Below are 23,496 nucleotides of genomic sequence, written 5' to 3' on the forward strand. Positions count from 1 at the left end.
TTTGATGTGCGGATTGTGAATGTGATTACCTTATTTGTTAAGCGATTATTATGTCGAATCATTGACATCGTCCATCCGAAGAAATGCAGTATTTGTTAAAAAATTATGAAGACTTCAAATTTTTAATAGAACAGTATGTTTCCTACCAAAAACTCATTATTTTTTATATCTTTAATAATTAATATGTATATACAAACGTATCCCCGTATCCTAGTTTTTAGAAAACTGACGTATCGGGCGTATCCCCGTATCGCGTATCTGATACGTATCCAAGTATCCGTGCAACGTAGAGCCGACCGTGTTCATACCACCGTTGGCAAAGTACTACACCTGGCGGCCGTCGACGGCCCGGCCGTTAAACCTGTGCCAACCATACGCCAACACATGGCAGCTACGCCGACAGTTAGGCCGTCGGCATAGTCCCAAAACTATGCCGACGGCCTAACCATCGGCATAGTCCCAAAACTATGACGACGGCCTAACCGTCGGCGTGGCTCCTCTCCACGGCTGCCCAGGTGATGCCACGTGTCGGCTGTTGGTAACATGGGCATACTATGCCGACGGTTAGGCCGTCGGCTAGCCGTCGGCATAGTTATGCAGGGGGGCCACACCCCGGAGCCACAAGACGGTCGTCTACGCATGCCACGTCACTTTCACACATGCAAGAGGACCCAGTGCGAGATTATGATAAGAAAAACATTTAAAAGTTGTTCAAATCCAGTGAAGTATCAGTTACTTGTGATTTTTACTAAGTACAAGGACCAATATGCGAAAGTACATGAGGTTACATTTTATCATACTGAAAAGTAAAAATAAGCCAGATATTCATAATCTATGGAAAATTCTGCCCCAAATCCATATATAATTTGTGTATGTTTAAGTTTATATAAATTAGATTTAAATAAATCAAATCTAAAGATTAAAAAATATGAAATGAGAAAAAAAAACATATAATACATATGACGACGGCATGGCGGTCCGGTCCCGGGTCGTCGGGCCCACCCTATGTGCCGACGGCTGCTATATGCCGACGGCCCCCCTCGGCATAGTGGAAGATATGTTGACGGCCCAACTACGCCGACGGCCCCCGTCAGCAGCGGCAGTTATTCTGATAGTAAACACTCTTTAGAAAGGAGACACGAGAACTCTGCAAGAGAGAAAGAACAAACATATTGAACTATCTACGGTTCCAGATGGCAACGGGGACGAAACCCATCGGGTTTTGCCTTCCCAAACCCATCCCTATGAGAAAATCGCAAACCCGTCCCCGTCCCCATCACCGTGCGCGGGGCTAGTTTTCCGCCCGTCCCCTAAACCCATCGGGTTTCGGGGAACCCGCGGGGAACCCACGAGAAAATCAAAATATTTAAACAAATATAGTGGCGACAAAGAATAACATTTCAACAACAAAATAAGCACATTTCAGCAGCATAACTAGAGCAAATTTCAACAAAAAACAACCCAACTTGGGACGTGAAGAGGCCACCATTGAGTTCGTCACCGGTGGCGACGCCTTTTCTCCAGATTAGACCGGCGGCAGGGGAGAAGACGTGGAGGGAGGAGGCTCACTGGCGCAGATCGTGGTCGGCGGATCTTGCGAGATGGGATCGAACCAGGCGGCGCCTGGAGGCCTAGGTTTAGGGTTAGGTATTATGTGGGAGAGAGACGAGGGCTCGAGCGAGGGGGAAAGGAGCGGGCGATACTGGCTGTTTGGCCTTCGATACTAGGGGGTGGGGGGCTCGGTAGTTTTGGGTTGGGCCGCGCAGGAGCACTGGTTGGTAAAATATGTATTTTGCCGGGTTTGCCGGGTTTCGGGTTCGGGGACTACCGAAACGGGTGCAAACCCACGAAACGTGTCGGGTTGTATAATGTGTCCAACAACAGCCCCGCGAGGATGAAAAGACGCCCATCCCCGTCCCCTAATAGGGTAAAAACCCGCGGGGACGCGGGTTTCGGGGCCCGTTGCCATCTTGATCTACGGTGCTAGAACACACAAACACACTGAAACTATGAAAGAACAACAGACATGGTGCAGCAAGAAAAGATACTCATATGACTGAATTTATTGTGCAGAGGACCTATAACACAATTGGGAAAATTGCCTTCATCTATTCTGAAGCAAATACGGCAAAAACAGATGATCTATTAACTCGGTAAGATGACAGCTGGGTACATTTGATTCCAAAAATGCAAAAGGGGACATTCGATATTCCTGTTAGCATAATACAGTACGTAGTTCAGAATGGAGGGCACGACAGAAAGTAAGAACTGAAGTACCTGTATCATGGCATCATGGCGATGGTGTTAGCAGCAGCAAGATGAATATAAGAATTCCCGTAATCAATCATGTCCTGAATGAAGAGCCATATAATTTGCTGAGAAATATAAAGGGGTCAGCACAAATACATCAGGAAATCAGCAGCAATACAGAGGGATCAGCAGAAATACATCAGGAAATCAATACATCAAGAATACGGCCCTTTTCTGAGGAGGTTTAAATTCATTGTACGGAATTCGGCGAGCGCGCCAAGCTTAGCAGAGACGAAGAACAATGGAATGTCCATTTGGTCACTAAGGTCGTCCGCTTCATTTGATCATTAAGTTTGTATTAAGCGCCACAGGCCAACCTTTCAGTGAGCAATTAAAACGTCGGTCCTGCTCATCGTTCGTTTGCTCTTTCCAGTAATTCTCCGTTGCCCCTATATATGCCTGATGAGCCTTGAAAGTTCATGCTTTCAACTATATTGACGGGAAAGTTTTGATTCTACTGCTATATTGAAACATGGCAGAACAGAAGAGCTTTTGCCAAGAGTACAGTTTTTTGTAGCTAGAGCTTCACGGTACCATATATTTTGACCGTTCAGTATGGCATCCACTGCATAGGGATATGTGCATAGTGTTAAAAAACTGCAGCGGTGTCAGTGAAATTAGTGCTTGATTCTCATTCCTGTGACCGGCCCTGCTTCTCTCTGTCCAACACTACACCCACGTGAAATTCTGACAACACCTCTCTCTCATGCACAAAGATTCTTTACATGCAAATGAATGCATACAGTCTCTCGCTCACTTCCGAGCAAAGACTTTTCTCTTGACAAATCGTGTCTCTCATTTATGTAAAAAAAGCTCACTAACACAAACGCTATCTCTCTTTTAGAAAAGTGTTCTTTCTCACATTATTTTATTTTCAAAAGTTCTTTCTCAGCGTCACAACGTTGTCTCTCTTCAATCCAATTTTTTTTTCTTGTGGAATGCCCACACAGCTTCTCTCAATCACTCAAAAACTTACTAAATCTTTTTCTCTAGGATTTGTCTCTTTATTTCTGTCTGCCGGGTCAGCTGCGGAATGATGCACCGTTCCATCCTTTTTTAATCGCTGGCGAACAGGGCAAAGCAACCAGCTGTGGCAGGCTAGTGCCAGAACCTAGCATACGACAAACAGACCAGCCGCTCCAGCAGGTGCTCGTGCTTTGTGTTACTGTTTACGTAGACAGGACAGCTCCTCCTAATGATAAAACAGCGAACAGATGCATGGCCTGAACTGCACATATCACAAGGCAAACTGAGGGTTCAGATAGAAGGTGTTGTGGAGCTCGAGCTATGACAGAACTTTACGTTTTGCCAAGCATCAGAAACAGAGCGTCTTCTCTCATTTGCGGGTTTAAAACTCTCTGCAGACCGCAGTCCCTTTGATGAGCTGAACTCGTCAAAATTAACCATCAATATATTTAGTACCGATCGAGCTAAGAACTGCTGGCGTTTCTTTTCTTTGTACAATTCAGGGAGTGTTAACATGAAGAAATCCGACCCTGCATACATGATCCGCACATCTTTGCTGAAAACTGTTGACAAATTCGTCAGTTCAGGGCTCGTGTGTGGCTCTGCAGAGGCAACACCGGCTGAGTCTGTTGTGCCGTCACAGCCAAGTGGTACATGCTGCCGGAGCTCAGCGTGAAGACAGCTAAGCATGGAGGTCGATGTCGCCTGAACCGTCCTAGATCAAGTACGCAGTTAATTATTCGGAGTAAATGTTTCTTGCTTGAATTAGAAATACTTGCTCTTATTTGTATCGGATTTGTACCGGTAGATATCTCCCGCCGTCACGTAATATAAGTGCATTTTTTACCTAGGTCAAAGTTTTTTTTTATTGAGCAAAAGAAGTGCTTCTCCCTTCTGATTTTCATTAAGGAAAACCAACATCACAACTATAAGCACCAGTTCAAGACCTAACCAAGCTACAAGAAGACCCACAATAACGCAAATTTATAGTTTTGTACTCACATGAATCACAGTAGTCTCCAATCGTATGATTTCTTAGCATCGAATCTTTACCTAATAATAAAGGACGGAAGCTTTCATATCCAATCCAGCTCCAATCCAACTAAAAAAAAAGTACTCCGCCTTTACTTCCATCCGGTACGCCTCCAAATCGCTAACTGGTTGTATATACGATCATGTTTTCTTTGTACCAATACATGTCCAGGCCAAACACGTAATCAGGTTTTTTTAAAATATATCGTCATGTGCTCTCCTTCGTTCCACGAAAAGGCCAGGATCCTGCCAGGTGACACAACACTTGTGGCCAAGATCACACGGCGCTCAGGGCCGGCCCTGGGGTATGGGTGACGGGGCGACGGCCCAGGGCCCAGGGAGGGGCCCATGATGGAGCATTTATATATACTATAACCCAGCAAAAAATATGAAAAGAATTAAAGAAAAGAAATAAGAGGCCCATCAGATAGCTAGCTAGCGACCCTTGATCGATTAGCAAACACGAAGCGTCAAGCTAGCGACCCTTGATCGATTAGCAAACACGAAGGGTCAGGCGCCGTGACACATGCCAGTTCCCAGGCACACGACTGCTCGTATTTCGTGGCCCATGACGCCCGTCGGCCTCCTCGCTCGGCGCCTTGCCGCGTCGCCCTCGCCTCGGCCGCCGCTGCCCGCTAGAGCTATGAGCGCCGCCCCCGTGCGGCAGTCCGGCAACCCGGCCATCCGGCATCCGGCAAGGCGGCACCACGACAATACCTATACAAATATACACCCGACTGCAAGTCTTGAAGTCTACAACGTGGCCGTCTCCAATCGCTGAAATTCTACAAGTGAATACGTTTGAACGTTTCCATCCATGTTAATTTTCTCGGTTCTTGTCCAACCCCCAAACCTTCAGTAGTTTATTTATTCTTTATTTAGTATGTACGTATTCAACTATACATCCATGATCCATCCTCCAATTTCAGTATGCACAAAATTTTAAATTTTCTAATCCAATCTATTAATTTTTTGTCATTCTAGGTACATGTCTAGGGTTTCATTTTGCGATCTTTTTAGTATCATTGTTGTTGATAGAGTCACTTCGAATTTGGTTACTATTGTTTTTAATGGAATCATTGAATTATTATAGTCAAATTTTAAAATAAAGATGTGTGATTGAAAGTTACTCTTAATAAGTTATATATATAACGCACATGCATACATATATGGTCTTAGGACATAAGACATAGGGACCCATATCGTCGAGTTCGCCTAGGGCCTCCCGAAACACAGGGCCGGCCCTGACGGCGCTGCCGCTTTTCGCCAACCTCCGCTGCGGTTTCTGGTGACCCTCACTGCCACATGCTACTTCAACCACGCCGGATAACTGAGGCCTCTCCATAGCCCCGGGGCTCAATCTTCAACTCGCCCTTCTCACAAGTATATATGCATCCCGCTTGTTTGTTCGTTGTTCCACCTAAGGAGGCCGCCTTCTTGAAGACCAGGTGTACTGATCATAGCCTAGCCAACACACCTGGTTGTCGGTCGTCGTCGACGAAGCCGCTCACGATGATGAAGTAGCTAGGCGATGGCCAACCACACTGGCATGTACTCGGCGTCCACCAGCGGGTTGACGAACTCGACACACCGCATGCCGACGGCCAGCAACCGCTCATGTACTCCGGCGTGACGGTGTTAGGTACAGGTCAGTCATCATCCTGGTCCATGCCCGACGACGCGGCCTCCTAGGTCAGAGGACGAAACTATTGATGGTACAGGTACACTGCACGTTGCTCTCCATGGCCAGGTGCTAGATGGCGCATATGCATGTGTTGGATCAGCCTCGCTAGATGAGTGAGCAGTCTGTCAGACCCGGGTGCACTAGCAGCTTCGGAGATGCCACACTGTATTCCCGACAAATTTACAGTAGTTGCACTGTTTAGTGTTTCAGTTTGTTCATATGGGTCTGGATGGTTGGCAAATGATTATAGATGATATAAAGGTAATAATTTATACCAAATGAAAATTACTGCTTTAATGTGGTGGATGTTTTAATTAACGAAAACACTAACGCCTACACGTGCGGGCGTCTGGCAACTCGCCCACACGCATGGATCCTCGTTCAATCAATTCTGCACGAATCTTGACGCGTTTTAGCAGTTTTTGTGTGCCATGTAGGACAAAGCTGGTGTGTGGGCATTCATCCGGTTTTCACGCACACAGAGAAGACTGGTGTGTGGGCGTTTATCACTTCGCCCACACGCCTGTCCCTTCGCCCACACCCAAAGCTGGCAGTTGCCATGTGGTTCTGCATAATACATGGCAACTGTCCTAGTTTTACTTGTAAGCAGATGGCAACTCTTTTTTACCCGAGTTGCCATGTGTTTTTGCATGGTACATGGCAACTGCCCTAGCGTGCACGTAAGCAGATGGCAACTCTTTCTTTTACATGGGAACTGCCCTAGCGTGCTTGTGAGCATATGGCAACTCTTTCTTGTGAACATGTTTTTTTTTACATGGCAACTGCCCTTGCGTCGACGCTATCCAGGTGGCCTTCCGCGGCCGGCAACCTCGCCGAGGCACACACGGTGCTAGCGCCAGTGATCTCCACGGCCATCGGGATCGGCCGCGTCACCAGCAGCTTCACCGTCGTGCTATCCCGGCGCCTCATGCTGACTTCCCCGTGCCTCGTCGGCTGCGGCGTAGCACGCCGGCGAGCTCTACAGCCCGCTCCACCACGAGGCCACGATGTAAGCGTTCAGAGGCTGCACCCGCGTACAGCTTGTGGAGTGAACCAGTACGGGCTGGTCGGAGATGGGGAAGGGTTCATGGAGGCAAGGGCAAGAAGCGACGGGATTCATGGAGAGGGTAGTACTTCGAGGGGTATTTTTCTGGAATAAAACCAGTACGGGCTATGGAAGATAGATATGACAAGTGGGACCACATAGTCATTGGGAGCAAAGAGTTATCCTGGTAAGGATTAGCTTTTTCCTGGTGCACCAAACTGATGTACATTGGTATTAGGGTTGAGTTTGATCGGGATCAAAGAGAACAGGGTGTCGATTTCAGGGATTGAAAGGTGAGGGTTTGATTCCGACGAGACGTACGAGTTCAAGGTTTATTTCAGACTTCACTCAACTCATGATATAGTAGGACTTTTTGTAGCCAACTGATGTAACCTTCATTCTAGCTGCTTTGAACTCCTTTCGCTCATTGGCATCACTCCACTCATCTGAGGAAGCGACAGAAACTAGAGGACGACAGTCGACAACGATTGTTCAACTATAGCGATTCTGGTAGAGGAACAATACGGGGAAGACATGCGGGGAAAATGTGATGATTAATTGGCCACATGGTCTACAATCTATTATACTTTTAATATCCTTCATGTTAAGAAGAGAACTAACAAGACAATTTACTTAGTTTTGTGTATCATAGTTCATGTGGCGTATGATTTTTTTCTCCCATTGCAACGCACGGACATGTTCGTTAATTATTCCTCGTGAGAAATAGTAAAACCTAATTATACAGGGATCAATCCTTTTATCACCAAAATGTGAAACAAAGCTAGCTAGAACAAATGTTCCAGATCCGACCCATTGCATGCACTGATCGATGTAATGAAACTAATTAAGGTGGCCAAATTAACTGGAAGGATCAAGGGACTCAGTAGGTAGGTAGTCATATTCTCCTCATACCAGACCACCACCTAAACATCTTACTCTCCTCTTTCACCTGCTCTGGGGACGGCTTCCGGTCCTCGTCAAGGCCCTCGTCCATGCGCTTGAGGTAGATGTGCTTGAACATCGCCGGGTTGTCTGCGAAGCAGTGGCGCAGCGCCGCCGTGGCGTCGACGCACGCCCCCACGTCCTCGCCGGCCCCCAGCTCGGGGTGGCACTCGCCCATCGCCGTAAGGAAGTCCTGGAGGCACCCGCCGTTGGCCACGTGGTGTGTGACGCAGAACACCTCGCTCTTCCTGGTGGCGTCTGACACGGTGGCCTCTACTATGTCGGCCATCAACCCGCCCTTCTTCTTCCCCATTGCCGTCAATGATTTGTTCCCTGGCAATGCGTGTTGGCACAGGCTCGACCTCGACGTTGATGGAGCCGAGCACTTTCCGAGCTAACCGGTTGGAGACGTAGACGTAGAACGATGGTCAGATGCACGTATACAGCAAGCAACCAAGCAGCCCAGCTGTTGGATTGATTCCTCTGGAGCTAGCTTATGCACGTACTAAACCAGGAGCCGCCGGCTAGATCGCGATCTAACCAGCGAAACAACTCGACGAGAACACACAGGCAGGCGATATATATATGGCTAAACAGGGCCTTGTCGGTCCTGTTGATCTATTGCTTTTTGATCTGGGTTCGATACAGAGATTACAGGGCATATGTGTAAGTATATATATAGCTAACCTAGGCTACTACTAATCCTATACATACACGATGTCGGTTCCAAGCCCGAGCCGAACCAGACGACCTGGTTAATTTCAACAATACGGCTAGGGTTAAGCAACTCGTAGATCGATCGGTCGAGCTAGCTACGGCCGGCAATATATCGCCGCGCTTAATATAAATACGTAAAGGATGATGGTTCTTCGTGCGTGTAAAGGAAATATGTCTAGAGTTAGTTTCCCACAATACATACATGATCGTCGCTTAGCCGTAATGTAAAACAAAACGCCCTGCCAACCGTCTGATTCTAAGGCATGTCTCGCTGGATTATCCCGCCTCTCTCCTTTGCAATCTCCTCGCGCGGGACGCCTTGCAATGTACTATACCCAAGCAATGATAGATTCACGTACGATTTACAACAAGTTTTACATAAAATCGACGTGGAGGATTATGATTAGGGTTAGGGGGAGGAACCGGCCGACCCCACTGAAAAATCTCCTGAAATTTAGAGGAGTAAAAGGCCGAGTATCCCTCATTGGAGTACTTTTACTCCTCTAAATTTTGATCATTTCTAGCCAATCCTCTAAATTTAGCGGAGTAAATTTTTTTTGGGCTCATACATTTCGTCGAACACTTACTATGCAACGAGCAATGATGATGATGACCACGCCGACAATACCGAAGACCACGCTGGACACGACACTACTAGGAAAAGGCCTACTTGTGGCGCACCAGTTTTGCCTACTAATGGCGCACTACTGGTGCGCCACTAGTACCACGCCACTAGTATTATATACTAATGGCGCATCACTGGTGCACCATTAGTATCTGGTATACTAATGGCGCACCACGCCGTGCACCATTAGTATAGACCAACATGTGCCATTAGTATGCCTCCCAGGGGGCCATATTTATCCATGTGCTTTGGCATACTAATGGCGCACTGTGGGGTGATGCGCCATTAGTATCCTTTGGCATATATACTAATGGCGCACTGTGTAGTGATGCGCCATTAGTATCCTTTGGCATAGTAATGGCGCACTGTGAGGTGATGCGCCATTAGTATGAATATTCGGATTTTTTTTTACTTTTCTGATTTTTGCACAGGTTACAAAATATATTATTGGACAGAATATAGACAGCACCACACAACAACAGCAGATTCATCGAATACAATAGAAGATTAGTCTCCGAATACAATTCATCATATTAGTCTCTGAATTCAAAAAACCGAACATAGAACATTACAAGTCTCGAGACCACGAGTAGCGAGTTTGCCTTCACATTACAAGTCGATATCGATCATCTAAACTACCATCACATAGAAGAGAGCTGCGGTTATCACGATGAGCATCATCGCGATGAAACTGGTCTTCATCTGGTTCCTCCAACGCTCCCTCCTCTCTCCCGCTAGATAGCGCGCGTATCTAGATTCTGCCTCCGCCCTAGTGGTGTACCCTTTGTAACTGTTACCGCTGAAACGGTGAACCTGTCTCCGACACTCCTCCTAGTCGTCGTAGACTCCGGAAACCTTACCCTTGTACAAGACATGCGACGGCATCTCTATGCACAAGCCAAACAACAGACAATACATAAGCAATATATAAGTATGCAACAAAAGGATCGAAAGAGAAAAGCAAGACATCAATAGCACGATTCATGGTCCTACAAATAAATAGCATCGATTACATCTAAGTTGAACGACTGTCCAAACCAAAGAGACATAGAATTCATTAAAGTTTAATTACAACATGAGCCAGTCAATGTTTCAAAACTACACATAGCATCACTACTTTTGACTCGACTCATGGGACCGGAGCGTGGATGAAGCCGCCGTCTGTCGTGATGGTCATGAAATCGCGGGCGTTGTCAGCCTGCATTTGTAGCGTTGTGTCTATCTCACTGTTGGACGGTTGATATCTGAGGTAGAACTGCCCACGAGGTATGAAGGACATCTTGATGGATGATTTCCGCAAACTCCGACTAGATGCGAAAGAATTCTTGTCTGATGTCCGCGTCCTGGATTGCCGACAAGCTCGCGGCCCAATCTTTGAAATTATCTGATAGCAGAAGGTGATGATGGTCCCGTACGATCGCCCGCATGTGATGGAGGGCGTAGTAGGCATCCTTCTGACCGCCAGGCGGCTGCTTAACGCAGGAGAACGTCGTATTGTGGGCGAACACGTGCCTGCCGTACCTACGAACTGGCCTGGTGAAGGTGCCTCCAGATTTGGCGTAGCCGGGGAGAACATCATCAAGAACTTTCTTGATATTTGTGTAGTCTATCTTGGAGTCACGGTTCGGGTCGAAATACGTGGCCATGGAATATTTCGGGCTTAAGAGGATGAGTGTGCAATGTGTGTCACTACACAGAACACGGAATGTTAGAAAAAAAAAAGAACGATCAAAATCTAAGAAATCATATGTTACGGGGCGGTTAGGGGATGACTTACTCGGGAAAGTAAGGCACGAGGAAGTTATCCTTATCTGGGTTTGCCAGAATGACGCCTTCGAGGTATGAACTCGCGACTTGGTGGTCCCCAATGCTGCCCAAGAGCTTGGCACGCATGTAGAAGGGGTCGACTATCAGGATGTCCGGGGTCTTGTCTCTAATGATCCGCATCTCCATACTCAAGCGAAAATAGCCGAACGAAGATGTAGTGCAGCGGATGAAGGTTAAACATAGCAAAGATGTCATCAAACCGCAGGACGATCGTACCCCCGATGGCGCCATCCACAAAGCCCTTGCCCTCTGGCAACTTGGCCACGAAAACCGGGTATGCCACATCATTCTCTCTGAGACGCCGCTTCTCCAAAGAAAGAACACTGTCATGCAGACTCCGCATAGCACCGGTTGCAGCATTGAGCATATTTGTCGGTAGCATCGCCCTACCCGCCACATGCACCCTCCTCGAGATATCCTTAGGTGAAGGTGGCACGTCCTGAGCACGTATCGTACTCGGTGCCGGCTGGCTCGCACCGGCGCCCTTTTTAGTCTTTCGTTTCCGTCCCTTCTTGTTGATCTGCTGTAATGGGACCGAGTTCTGCTCACAGACCGCCTTCTTGAGCGTGTTGGGGCTGATAATATTTCGCACCTCAGCTATCTGAGGCTCGGTGAAGGTGGCAGCTGGAGGCGTCTCCTGAGAACTGAACGCCAGACGACGCTTGTTGCAATTGGGTTTCTCCGCCGTACCAGCTAGATCACGGTCGTCTTGGTTGGGTTCTTGAGAAGGTGGCCCGCAGAACTCGTCATCGTACCCATGTTCGGCAAAGTACTTATCAACGTTGGTAAATGTACCATCGTCGTTGTCGTCGTCGTCCGGATCCTGTGCCATATGCATGTCCGGATCCTGTGCCATAGGGATGTCCGGCATGTCCGGTAGCATTGTGGCGTTCTTGCCATGGCTTGGCGCCGGCACGGCTGGCGGTCTTGTCTGTGGGGTGGTGTCCCCCGCCCCCAAACAAATCTGGCTCTTCGGCCAAAGCAAGGGCCAGCTTACGCAGGCGCTGAGGGTCATCTCATCTTCTTCGCCGGTCCCAACGGGTCGAATCGGAGGTAACAGCTCGTCGCAGCCTGGCAGCACCCGAACCAGTTCAACCCTATACACTGTGGGTGGCATCGGATTACCGTGGAACACGGGGTTGCTCGGTTGAACGATTCTGCCCTTGGCTACATCGACCAACTCGCCGCCCACGAAGTGCAGGAGAGTGCAAGGAACGTTGGCGGCGCCCTGCGAAAACATGTAGGGCGTTAGGGATGCCCAGTCAAAGGCAAGGAGATGAAGTCATCGGCCGAGAGGCTTAGTTACCGTGATGCCGTCGAGCTCGGCTAATGTCGAGGCACCGCCAACGGCAGGCGTGCAACTGACGGAGGGGCCGCTTGCTAGCGAGGTGCCGGCCGGCGTACACCCGGGTGCATTAAGCTCCAATGCCCGTGCCGGCGCCGGAGACACGAATACCGCCTCTGCCAGAGACACCAATGGCGCCGCCTGCGCGTTGTGCGAGTTGCTGGCTGTGAAGCTGGGAACCGGGGGAGGCCCCTATTGGCCTCCCGCAATCCACGTCGTCAGCCAATGAATCAATGTAGGAACCATGGCGTTGAGCGTCGTTCCCAGTTGTTGTTGCACTTGCTCTTGGACAATCTCTGGAATCCGCGTCACTTGTGCCTTGAGTGCTTCAACCTCGCGCGACTGGCTTTCCGAGCTGGTCATTTTCTCCTTTCGCCCACCAGCGGTATAGTATGATGACCATTTTGTGGACAAGCCTTTGCCGGCCACACGACCAGCTAACGTCGGCTTACTGAGCTTATCCTTGTTTTTCATTACGTTCAACGCCCTATTTAAAGGGGTGCCAAAAGGGGAGCTCTGAGACGACCCCGCGCTACTTCTCTCATTGTCCTGCGGAAGGAACGTGAACCATTTAGAAATATTGGGGTTTAATTAGAATGCAACCATATGGAGCTAATTACGCGGGGGGTGTATTCCTTACCAAAACAAGCTCAAGCGCCCTGGTCTTCGGATCCGTGGTAAGCTCCTTTGTTACCGGGTCCTCCTTGTACCGGGCCCTGAGAAAGTTCCTGGTCTGCTTGTCACTGTATTTCTCGAAGAGGGGCGGTAGGCCTTGCTTGGCACGCTCCGCGTCCTCCTTGTCCCATATAGGCTCCGCCACTCTGTAACCGCCGGGACCGAGTTGGTGGACCCCTAAGTTCAACTGCTGCATTTCTTTCCCCCACTGACTTGATTCGGAGGTTGCGCTGCTCTCGCACTTGATCTTGAACTCCTTGTAGTCATCTTCGCTCATCAAAGGATATTTCGCCTTGATCTTCTCATAACTATCACCTTTTTCAATCATTACCTTCACCGTGCTTCTCCAAGTAGACAGGGTCGTGCTCATCCACGTGAGGGCGGCACAGTTCACCTTATTCCCTGAGAGGCGTGTGTTTGCAAAGTCAGCGGGGAACTTGTATCGTTCGTGCAGCTTCGTGAAGAGGAGGCTGCGCAAATTCCCTCGGTCCTTATGCCTTAGGTTCTCGGTGTTGATCGAGACGGTGCTCCGGAGAATGCATCCGAGCTGAACCGAGTACCCCTTGACTACTTCCTTGGGCGCCGTCGGATGCCCGTCAGAGTTCACTTCAGTAAATTCCTCCTTGACGGTGCCGAGGACGCTCGGGCGCCGGTCCTTCCGTTGCCTCTTTGGTTGGCTGCCATCTGTGCGTGCGCCGCCATCATCAGTGGTGGCATCCTCGGCGGCACCTTCAGTGGTGTCATCCCCGACGCCACTAGGGGTTGTGTAGTCAGGATCGGTGTCTTCCGCGGCGTCCTCATAGCGGTGAGGTTCTTCCTCCATCTCCTGGGACAGCTCCCAGAATTGCTTGCCGCCCGAACCGCCGGCCTCATCGTTGTGGGCCATGTTTCGCTCTAAATAGGAAAAAAGTTTGGTCAAAAAGTTGGTTATTGTCAAGGACCAAGATCATGGTCTCATCATTTAGGGTTTGTCGACACCGAGGCATCGTAAAATCAAAGCTTTTATCATTTATGGTTTGTCGACACCGAGGCATCCTAAAAGCTAGGCTTTTATCATTTAGGGTTTGTCGACGCCGAGGCACCCTAAAAGCCTAAGCGTACATCATTTAGGTTCTCATCGCGACACCGAGGCACCCTAAAAGCCAAGGTTTCATCATTTAGGGTTTGTCGACGCCGAGGCACCCTAAATGCTAAGTTAAGTTTTCACCATTTAGGGTTTATCGATGCCGAGGCACCCTAGCTAGGTTGGCTGATATATATGGGTATCTTCTAATAATATATACCCTATCAAGAAAAGGGAAGGAGAATTCTAAGTTGGGCCTAATCACTTGGCTCTATTGCCACCTATGGTTTAATGTAGCAAGAATAAAGGGGCAATTGATCCTACTTAATTAAGTACTAAGATACCCCGGCCCATGCATTAGTCGCAAGAACCCCATATGTCCTATTTTTAGCAAAGTCATGCTAAAATTCACGGAAAATTTCAGCATGACCTTTGCTTAAAATAGGACATATGGAGTACCCAAATTTGCCGGAACGAAAGTTAATCGACATTCCGGCAAACTCAAGGGCCTCTCGGGGTACCTGCAAAATCATTATCCCTGCGTAATGAAGTCGCCAATGGGACATTGCAGAAGATCACAAGTAGCATCATCACAAGTACAACATCATGACAAGTACAGCAGTAGCAGCAGTGAATACAGGCATAACAGTAGCAGCAGCAGTTAAGAAAAAGTTGCAGAAGATTGTAAAACTATACTGTCGTAGAACAAATAAGCTGGCAGTAGGTCCATTGGGACTCGTTTAAATGCAGATAGTCTTGTTTTGGGTTCAGTTTACATACAGCGGATCATGACAATATACCAAAATATATTGCATATATTACAGATTCTGGAGCACTGATTGAGTGATTGCAAAGAAGCAAGAATGTGTCAATTTCCCATACATAAACACAAAGAATGTTATGTATAAGCAGTACATCTCAACAATAACCAACTTATGCCAGGAACTATAGTTACTTGTGCAACTCAAAAGATCAATTTAACAAATTAGGCTCCTGCATCAAGACTTATTCCATAAATTTCAGGTCAAGACTTATTCCATGTCTACCTCCTCTTGCTCTTTTGCTTTGCCCAGAGAATTATTGGTACCAAGTACTACTACTACACTTTTTTACTTTCACCGATTTAACACTTGTTACCTTCATACACAGTTAGCTAATCTAACCTGCTTTACACCTGCTTAGGAATTATTTACAGTCGTAGTTGGACTACCAGAATCACATTTTGATATACTACTAACTAGCCAAGAAAGCTGTACATGAACATGTGACCGTTCCATGTCTGAACATGAAACCCAGAACAGGAAATAATATTGCTGTCCGAAGCAGACAATTGAATAATTTCCTAATGCAAGCAATTTATTTCTGATGAAACAAGGAGGAGCCGTGTCGGTCTCTCTCAGCAGCCACATTTGATGCAACAACTTGCTTATTTAGTGACTGAAACAGGAAATAATAGGTTTCAAACTTCAGCTTGCTTTGTATAAGGAGACTAAAAAACTATCTAAGGAGTTCTTCAAGTTCAAGTTTAGTGCACGATGATGCAACATTTTCTGATTAAATGCAGTCTAAACTGACTTTTAGACTGATTTTCCATCAAAATTGAAAATAGTTACACTAAGTTTCAAAATAGAAAAATACACTTCTCAGTTTTACAAACTGAAAATTACTCTAAAACTGAAACTTTAACTGACTTTTAGACTGAGTTTTTATATTCAGATCACTTTAACTGAATTTTAGATTGAGTTTTAGATTGAATTTTAAACTTTCTTGCAATATAAGCTTGCAGTACCTTGCGCCGAGGAGGAGGAGGAGGGGGATGTGGTCGTGTGGTCCTCGTCGTCTGTGTCCAGCACCTCGGCCTTGCTCCCCTCCCTGGATGATGCCGTTGTGCCAATCCGCTGCGCCGCCAAAGTTAATCAGTTGCAGGTCCAGTCGACCAAATGGTGAACTGAACCAAATCCTGGACTAAGTAGTTAGTGATTTTCCATGTAAACGGCAAATGATTTACATAAATTATGTCCAGTTATGCAGTCTTGAACTAGTGTCTAGATTAACTTTCTTATAACAAAATCTTTTGACAGAGGTGGTTCATACATTTGACTTCAGGCTCTGTTACTAAAAGGCTGCAGTAATCAGGACACGACATCAAGATAGTCATTTACTTCAAAATATGATGCCAAACTCACAGAAGATCCACGAGCAACAACGACTGTGTACTGCTGGCAAACTAGAATACCAACCTACTCCCAACATTTGCCCAAGATTACTGCTATACACTGAAAACTAGACATGTGTAACCACCAAAGCAGCTAATTTCTTCAACATGGCAACATATATATTCCCCACCGCTTCTGATAATCATTGGGCCGAGCAAAACAAACGCTCGAGCAAAGAAAAACAAGAGGTTTGATATTCGTAAAGAAAACGGATCCGCGGAAGAACCAAGCTAACACAGAGATACATTCACATGATCAAGGCAATACAGTAAAGAAAGAGGTTGTCATAGCCTGAAGCTCTGACTGTCTGACACTGTTGAGACATGAGATTCAGCATACATGCCGACAGTACAGCCACCACAGGGTAGGCTAACGCGTTCTCCCCTCCCTCTCTCTCTGAAATGTCCACTCTCTCCGCCAAGATGGGAGGGAGAAACAGATCCGCCACTCATCTCCAATGATGGATCCCCTTCGTCCTCTACCGAATCCGCCCAAGTCCCACGGCCTATGCAATACGTATCGAAGAGCTCGAACGAGGTGATTGGAGCAAGGGGAAGGGGAAGGGAGGGGGCGTTACCTGGCTGCGCGTCACCGGTCGGTCTCGCCTCGCCGCCGTGGGGAGCGAGGCAGTCCTATCTGAATCAATCAGGGGAGGGGGGGAGATGTGAGATCAAGAAAGGAGAGATTGGAAGAAGAGACCCAGAACAGAGGCGATTCGGGTTCGTTACCGAGATCTAGCAGTAATCTGGTGACGAGGAGGAAGCCGACGACGAGGCCGATGCTGAAGTTGCGCGGCTCGACGGTGCGGCTGAAGGCCTTGAGCAGCGTGGCTGTGTCGTGGTGGTCGTCGTATCCTCCTCCACCTCGTCCACCTCCTGGTCCTCCTCCTCCGGCTCGGGGCGCGGGGACGGCGGCGCGGGGGAGCTGCAGTGGTGGGGGGCGCGCGGGCGGCGGCGCGGGGGAGCTGCGGTGGTGGGGGGCGCGGGGGCGGCGGGGGTGGAGTCCGGCGAGGGTCGGGGCGGCGGCGTCGGGGCAGCGCGCGGGTGGATTTGGCGAGGGAGAGGGACGAAGGGGATCTGGCGAGAGGGAGAGGGAGGAAGTAGCTAGGGGGAAAGGTTACTAATGGCGCACCCCGCAGCGGTGCGCCATTAGTATGTTTTTTTAGATAGCAATGGCGCACCCGCGGTCGGTGCGCCATTAGTAATTTTTTTTATATATAGCAATGGCGCACCGGCCAGAGGTGCGCCATTAGTAATCTTTTTTTATATATATAGCAATGGCGCACAAGCCAGAGGTGCGCCATAAGTAATTTTTTAATTATTTTTTGTTGCATTTAATAATTTTTTAGAAAGTGAATATGAATATGAAACAGTAATAATTTTTAATAAAAACAGTAATAATTTTTTAAAAAATATCATCAAATTTGTTATTTGAAAATATTTATGAATATGAAAAAATATCATCAAATTTATTATTTAAAAATATCATCAAATTTGTTATTTGAAAATATAATCAATTTTTTTTTGCAATTTTAGTTGCATTCATTTGTGATGGTGGAGCGGGCCGGGGAGGGTGCGGGGGGTCATCGGCGGCAGTGCAGCGGGGGAGGGGTGCGGTGGGTCGTCGGCAACGGTGGAGCGGGGGAGGGTGCGGGGGGTCGGCGGCGGCGGCCGGTGGAGCGGGGGAGAGGGTGCGGGGGGTCGTCGTCGGCGGTGGAGCGGGGGAGGGTGCGGGGGGGGGGGGGGCGGTGGTGGCGGCCGGTGGAGCGGCGGAGAGGGTGCGGGGGGTGCTCGGCGGCGAGGGGGACCGGATCTGGCGAGGTGGGATAGCGATCGAGATGGAGGGGGATCGAGATCGAGTGTCCATAAAATTTAAAAACATTCATGAGTTCAAAAAGTGCCCATGAACTACAATCGAGAAATGAAGGCTACAATTTAAATACAATCGATCTTAGCTAGCTATCTGTTCACAATCTTCTTGCCCTTATTTTTCGTAAATGGAGTTCTTCTCTTGAACGAACGTCCTTTAGGTAGGGTGGTCCTGCTTCTTCTTGTGGTGTATGCTGATACTTCATCGTCGTCGTCATGTTCCATCTTCGGGTCGCCGTACTTGTCGAAGTCTTGCTCATTGGCGACTCCATCCATTCCGATGATCTTCCTTTTGCCTCTCCTCACGACAACACGACTGGGCTTTGGCGGGTTGGTAATGAAGAAGCATTGGTCCACTTGGGAAGCCAGTACCCATGGCTCATTTTTCACGGTGACGTTTGCGCCGCGGTCTTGGATTTGGCTTCGGGTATAACCATGGTGGTGAAATACCGGTCTTCTTTTATGATGTTCTTGGCCCATCTGACACGGAACATCGGGACCTTCTCTCTAGCATAGCTCAGCTCCCAAATCTCCTCGATCCTTCCGTAGTATCTGTCCTTGTCGTTACCGGTGTAGGATTCCATCGTTACCCCGGAGTTCTGATAACCATCGCTCTTCATGTCCTTTCCCTCGGTGTAGAATGTGTAGCCGTTGATATCGTATGCCTCATACGTCATCAGGTTGTGCTCGGCGCCCTGTGACAAGGCGAATATGAGTTGTTCTTCCATGGAAGAATCCTCATATAAAGGGTACGACAGAAGTTTCTGCTTGAACCAACGTGTGAAACATGAGTTGTGCTCTTTGAATATATCTCCGTCCATCCTCTATTGGCCTCGGTCATTGTACGTCTTCTCAATAAAGGTTTTATGCTCTACCACCCAAGGATCGACCACGTCTATGTGTTGTAGCATGACTAGGTTTGCTCTTTCAAAGTCGGTGAGTCGACCCTCGAAGTCGACATGCATTTTGCGGCGACCCTCACGGTGACCCCATCCAGCGAGCCTGCCGAGGTGCCTGTTGATGGGCAGACCAACGGGGTTCTCGATGCCTAGATATTTCGTGCAGTAGGAGATGCACTCTTCAGTTAGAAAGGCCCTGGCTATGCTTCCCTCTAGATGTGACATATTGCGAACGTATCCTTTGATGACACCATTCATCCTTGCGAACGGCATCATGCTGTACAGGAACGTCGGCCCGAGTTGGATCATTTCCTCCACGATATGGACCGGCAGATGCACCATAACGTCGAAGAATGCGGTCGGGAAGTACATCTCAAGCTCGCATAGTATCACCACGATCTCTTCCTGTAGCCTTCTCCTGTAGCCTTCTGAGTTGCCTCACGCCAACCGACTTCCGAGAGATGACATTGAAAAAGTTGCATAGGCCAAATAGCGTTTCACAGACGTGCGCGTCCATGATCCCACGGATTGCAACTGGAAATATCTGCGTCATCAGCACGTGATAGTCGTGAGACTTCATCCCGCTGAACTTCTGCTTCGCTGGGTCTAGGTATCTGCTTATCTTCCCCGCGTAACCGTAAGGAAGTTTTACTCCTATGGGGCAGGTGAAAAACTGATCGATCTCCTCCTGACTTAGAGTGAAGCACGCGGGAGGGTAGTCATTTCCGGTCTTCTTGGCCTTTTTGCCTTTGCGACGACTTTCCGTGTCCTGCTTCGCCTCATCATCATCATCATCATCATCATCATCATTAGCGTGAAGCTCCTCCCTGATGCCCATTGATTTCAAGTCTTCCCTTGCTTTCGGCCCATCTTTGGTCCTCTCTGACATGTTGAGCAGGGTACCTAGCAGACTCTCGCACACGTTCTTCGTGATATGCATGACATCAAGGCTGTGAGACACACGGTGGATCTTCCAGTACGGCTAGTCCTAGAAAACAGACCTCGTTTTCCATACCTTCAGCGGCGGCTCTGGCGCCTTTCGCTTCTTTCCCGGCTCTGGCGCCTTTTGCTTCTTTCCCGGCAGTGGGCAATCTTTCCAATTTTTCAACAGCTCGTCTATTTCCTCGCTGCTCCTCGTACGCGGGCGTCTTCGGGGTTCGGTTTCACCATCGAACAGATCCTTGTGTTTCCTGCATGGGTTATCGTCGCCAAACCACCTTCGATGTCCCACGAACACGGTTTTCGAAGACCCGGGATCTCTATCTAGCTGGCGATACGTTGTGTCATCCATGCACCTGATGCATCCAGAAAATCCATGGACCACCTGCCCCGCGAGATATCCGTAACCGAGATAGTCGTGCACCGTCGTGAGCAGTGCGGCTCTCATAGGGAAATATTCTTTCTCTGCGGCGTCCCACGTATTGGCTGGCGTTTTCCACAGCGTGTCTAGCTCCTCTTTCAGCACCCCAGATACAGATTGATGTCGTTCCCTGGTTGTTTCGGCCCTTCAATTAGCATACTCATGTGAATGTACTTTCTCTTCATGCACAACCAGGGGGAAGGTTGTACATCCACACAAACACAGGCCAGGTGCTATGTGTGCTTCTCTGACTGCCAAACGGATTGACTCTGCTCGCGCCCAGCAGGATGTTCCTTGGATCCTTCCCAAATTCTGGGTGTTCGAAGTTCAATGCTTGCCACTGGCTCCCATCCTTAGGGTGACTCAGCATCTTGTCTTTTTTATTTGTCTCCGGATCATTTACGTCATCTTCTCGCTTCTTCTCCTCCCTATCCGCGTGCCAACGCAGGAGCTTTGCTACCTTAGGGTCTGCGAAATACCGCTGCAGACGAGGAGTGATCGGAAAGTACCACACCGATTTTCGAGGAGCTTTCTTCCTCTTCTTGTATCGAGTGACGCCGCACACCGGACATATGGTAGACTCCGCATGCTCGTCCCAATAAATGATGCAATTGTTCATGCACACATGGTATTTCACGTGCGGTAAATCCAGAGGACACACGATTTTATTCGCCTCCTCGAAACTGGTCGGGCACTTGTTCCCCTTGGAAGACGTTCGTGCCAGAATGACATGTTCTCGTCGAAGCATGCGTCGGTCATTTTGTGTTTTACCTTCATCTCCAGAGCCATGAGCGTTACTTTCAGGCGGGTATCCTCGGGCCTGCATCCTTCATACAATGGAGTAATTGCGTCTATCTCCAGTTGATCCAGCTTGGCTTTCTCTCGGGCGGCTGCTCTTGCGTTATCCGTCTGCTTGAGAAGCAGCTCTTGAATATGAGGGTCCTGCACCCAGCCCATCGATGGTCCATCGCCGTCTGCTCCACCGGCATCTTCATCTTCATGATCATGCCCTTCGTCTGCTCCGGCATCTTCATCATCATCATGTCCGGCATCTTCTACATGATGACTGTGTACAGCATCACCGTCGTGATCATGTCCTGGAGATTCTTCGTCTTCTCGCCCGCCCGAGCCGCGGTGGTTGTCTTGCTGCCCTTCCTCATTTCTTGCCCGGCCCCCATGGACGACTTCATAGTCATCTTCATCACCTTGCCACCGATAGCCATCCATGAAACCACGCAAGAGCAGGTGGTCCCGCACCTGCCCGGAATCCGGGTCCGCAATAAGGCTCTTCAGCTTGCATCTTCGACACGGACATCTTATCTCCGTCTCGTTCTTTTGAAGCATCTCGGCCTTCGCGGAGCTCAAAAACCTATTCACGATGCCTTCGGTCATCGTGCGAATCATGGTCGCCTGCGGGGTAGAGCAAAACGATATTTTAGAACCAAGAAAAAATTTGGCATGACTTTCCCTAAAAATAGGACCAAAAAGAATGCATAGTGCCAAAATTCTCGCCGAAACGGAAATGAATCAACATTCCGGCAAATATTGGCAACTATCGCATTTCAAATACCGGTACCTGCAAACACAAACATATATGCAACACCACAAACATACATAGATCTAGCTAGGCCACAAAAAGTGCATGTGCACGTTGTTGGAGGGAGAACAACATAAAGATAGCTTCCCCCCTTACTTACCTATCAAAAAAGGTAATTTAACCACTTAATTTGGATGAATCTATAGTGCAAATGAGGTGAGGAGGAGGAGGCAGCCGAGACAAGCTTGGAGGAGGAGGTGGAGAGAATGAAGTGGGGAAAGTGAGTGGGTAGGTGTGGCTGTCCAAAATATCTTGTTGCTCCCAGGTTACTAATGGCGCACCACCTGAAAATGCGCCATTAGTAACCTGGTTACTAATGGCGCACCTGCTGGTGATGCGCCATTAGTAGTTTTGCAAAAATATATATATATATATATATATATATATATATATATATACTAGTAATGGCGCACTATGCCACGGTGCGCCATTAGTAGTTTTAAAAAAAAGAATAAAAAAATAAAGTAGTGGCGCACTGTGTGGCTGGTGCGCCATTAGTATGTTTGGAAAAATGAAAAAAAAATTGTTACTAGTGGCGCACCATGTGTCTGGTGCGCCATTAGTGTCTTCCATACTAATGGCGCACCTGCACATGGTGCGCTACTGCTATATAGTGTTGGCGCAAAAATGGAACCCCCCGACGCCGGTGATCACCGGAGACACGACCGGAGTGGAGGAAGAAGAACACAGAAGATTTGCCAGCGCACGAACACCTCCCCGCACGAACGGGATTTTTTGTTTTTCACCACGAGCACGAACTCGTTTTCCTCAGCAATTACACAGGCGTGGAGTGGGTCTTATACCCGCGAGCTCTGACATGCCAGGCCTCGCCTACACGCCACTCCCCCCGCGCCCCGCGCGCTCCGGCTCGCACCCGCACATCGTGCCTGCCCACGATCGCCATGGCCGTCTCGCGCGCCCGACGCGGTCCTCTCCTGGATCCTCGCTAACCAACTCCCGTGGCCACCCCGTGCACACACGCACTGGCTCACGTACACAGACATACGCACGTACGCACGCACACCTGGTTCGAGCCTGACACGGCCACCACGCGCACACACGCGCTCGCCGTGTCCGCAAGCCTAGCCGAGGCTTATATGCCCTAGATTTCTCCCCCTAAGCCGAGGCTCAGAGGAGGCCGTAGTCCCCGACGTCGACGTCCTCCAGCAACGCCTGCCGCGCCGTCGTCGTCGTAGCCGCCATCGCCCGCTGCCGCTGCCGAAGCCCACAGCTGCATGCGCCGCCGCGCCACGTGTGCGTGCCACACCCCACGTCCCCGCGCTCCCGCCGCGCATGTATGCGATCTGCGCACCAGGTCCAGCGCC

General features: G+C 48.8%; 1 protein-coding gene across 1 annotated transcript; it reads right to left on the bottom strand.

Moving 5' to 3' along the window:
• Nucleotides 1-8,952: 8,952 nt before the first annotated feature.
• Nucleotides 8,953-14,054, bottom strand: LOC147962706 (uncharacterized). Its single transcript, XM_087534278.1, has 2 exons — nt 13,357-14,054; nt 8,953-9,025 (listed from the first exon to the last, which is right to left on the bottom strand). The coding sequence occupies exons 1-2, from the start codon at nt 14,052-14,054 to the stop codon at nt 8,953-8,955; spliced, it is 771 nt and encodes a 256-aa protein (XP_087390404.1).
• Between the last annotated feature and the right edge of the window lie 9,442 nt (nt 14,055-23,496).

Source organism: Triticum urartu, chromosome 7A (genome assembly GCF_056163025.1).
Source record: "Triticum urartu cultivar PI428250 chromosome 7A, HENAU_Tu73, whole genome shotgun sequence".
NCBI lineage: Eukaryota > Viridiplantae > Streptophyta > Magnoliopsida > Poales > Poaceae > Triticum > Triticum urartu.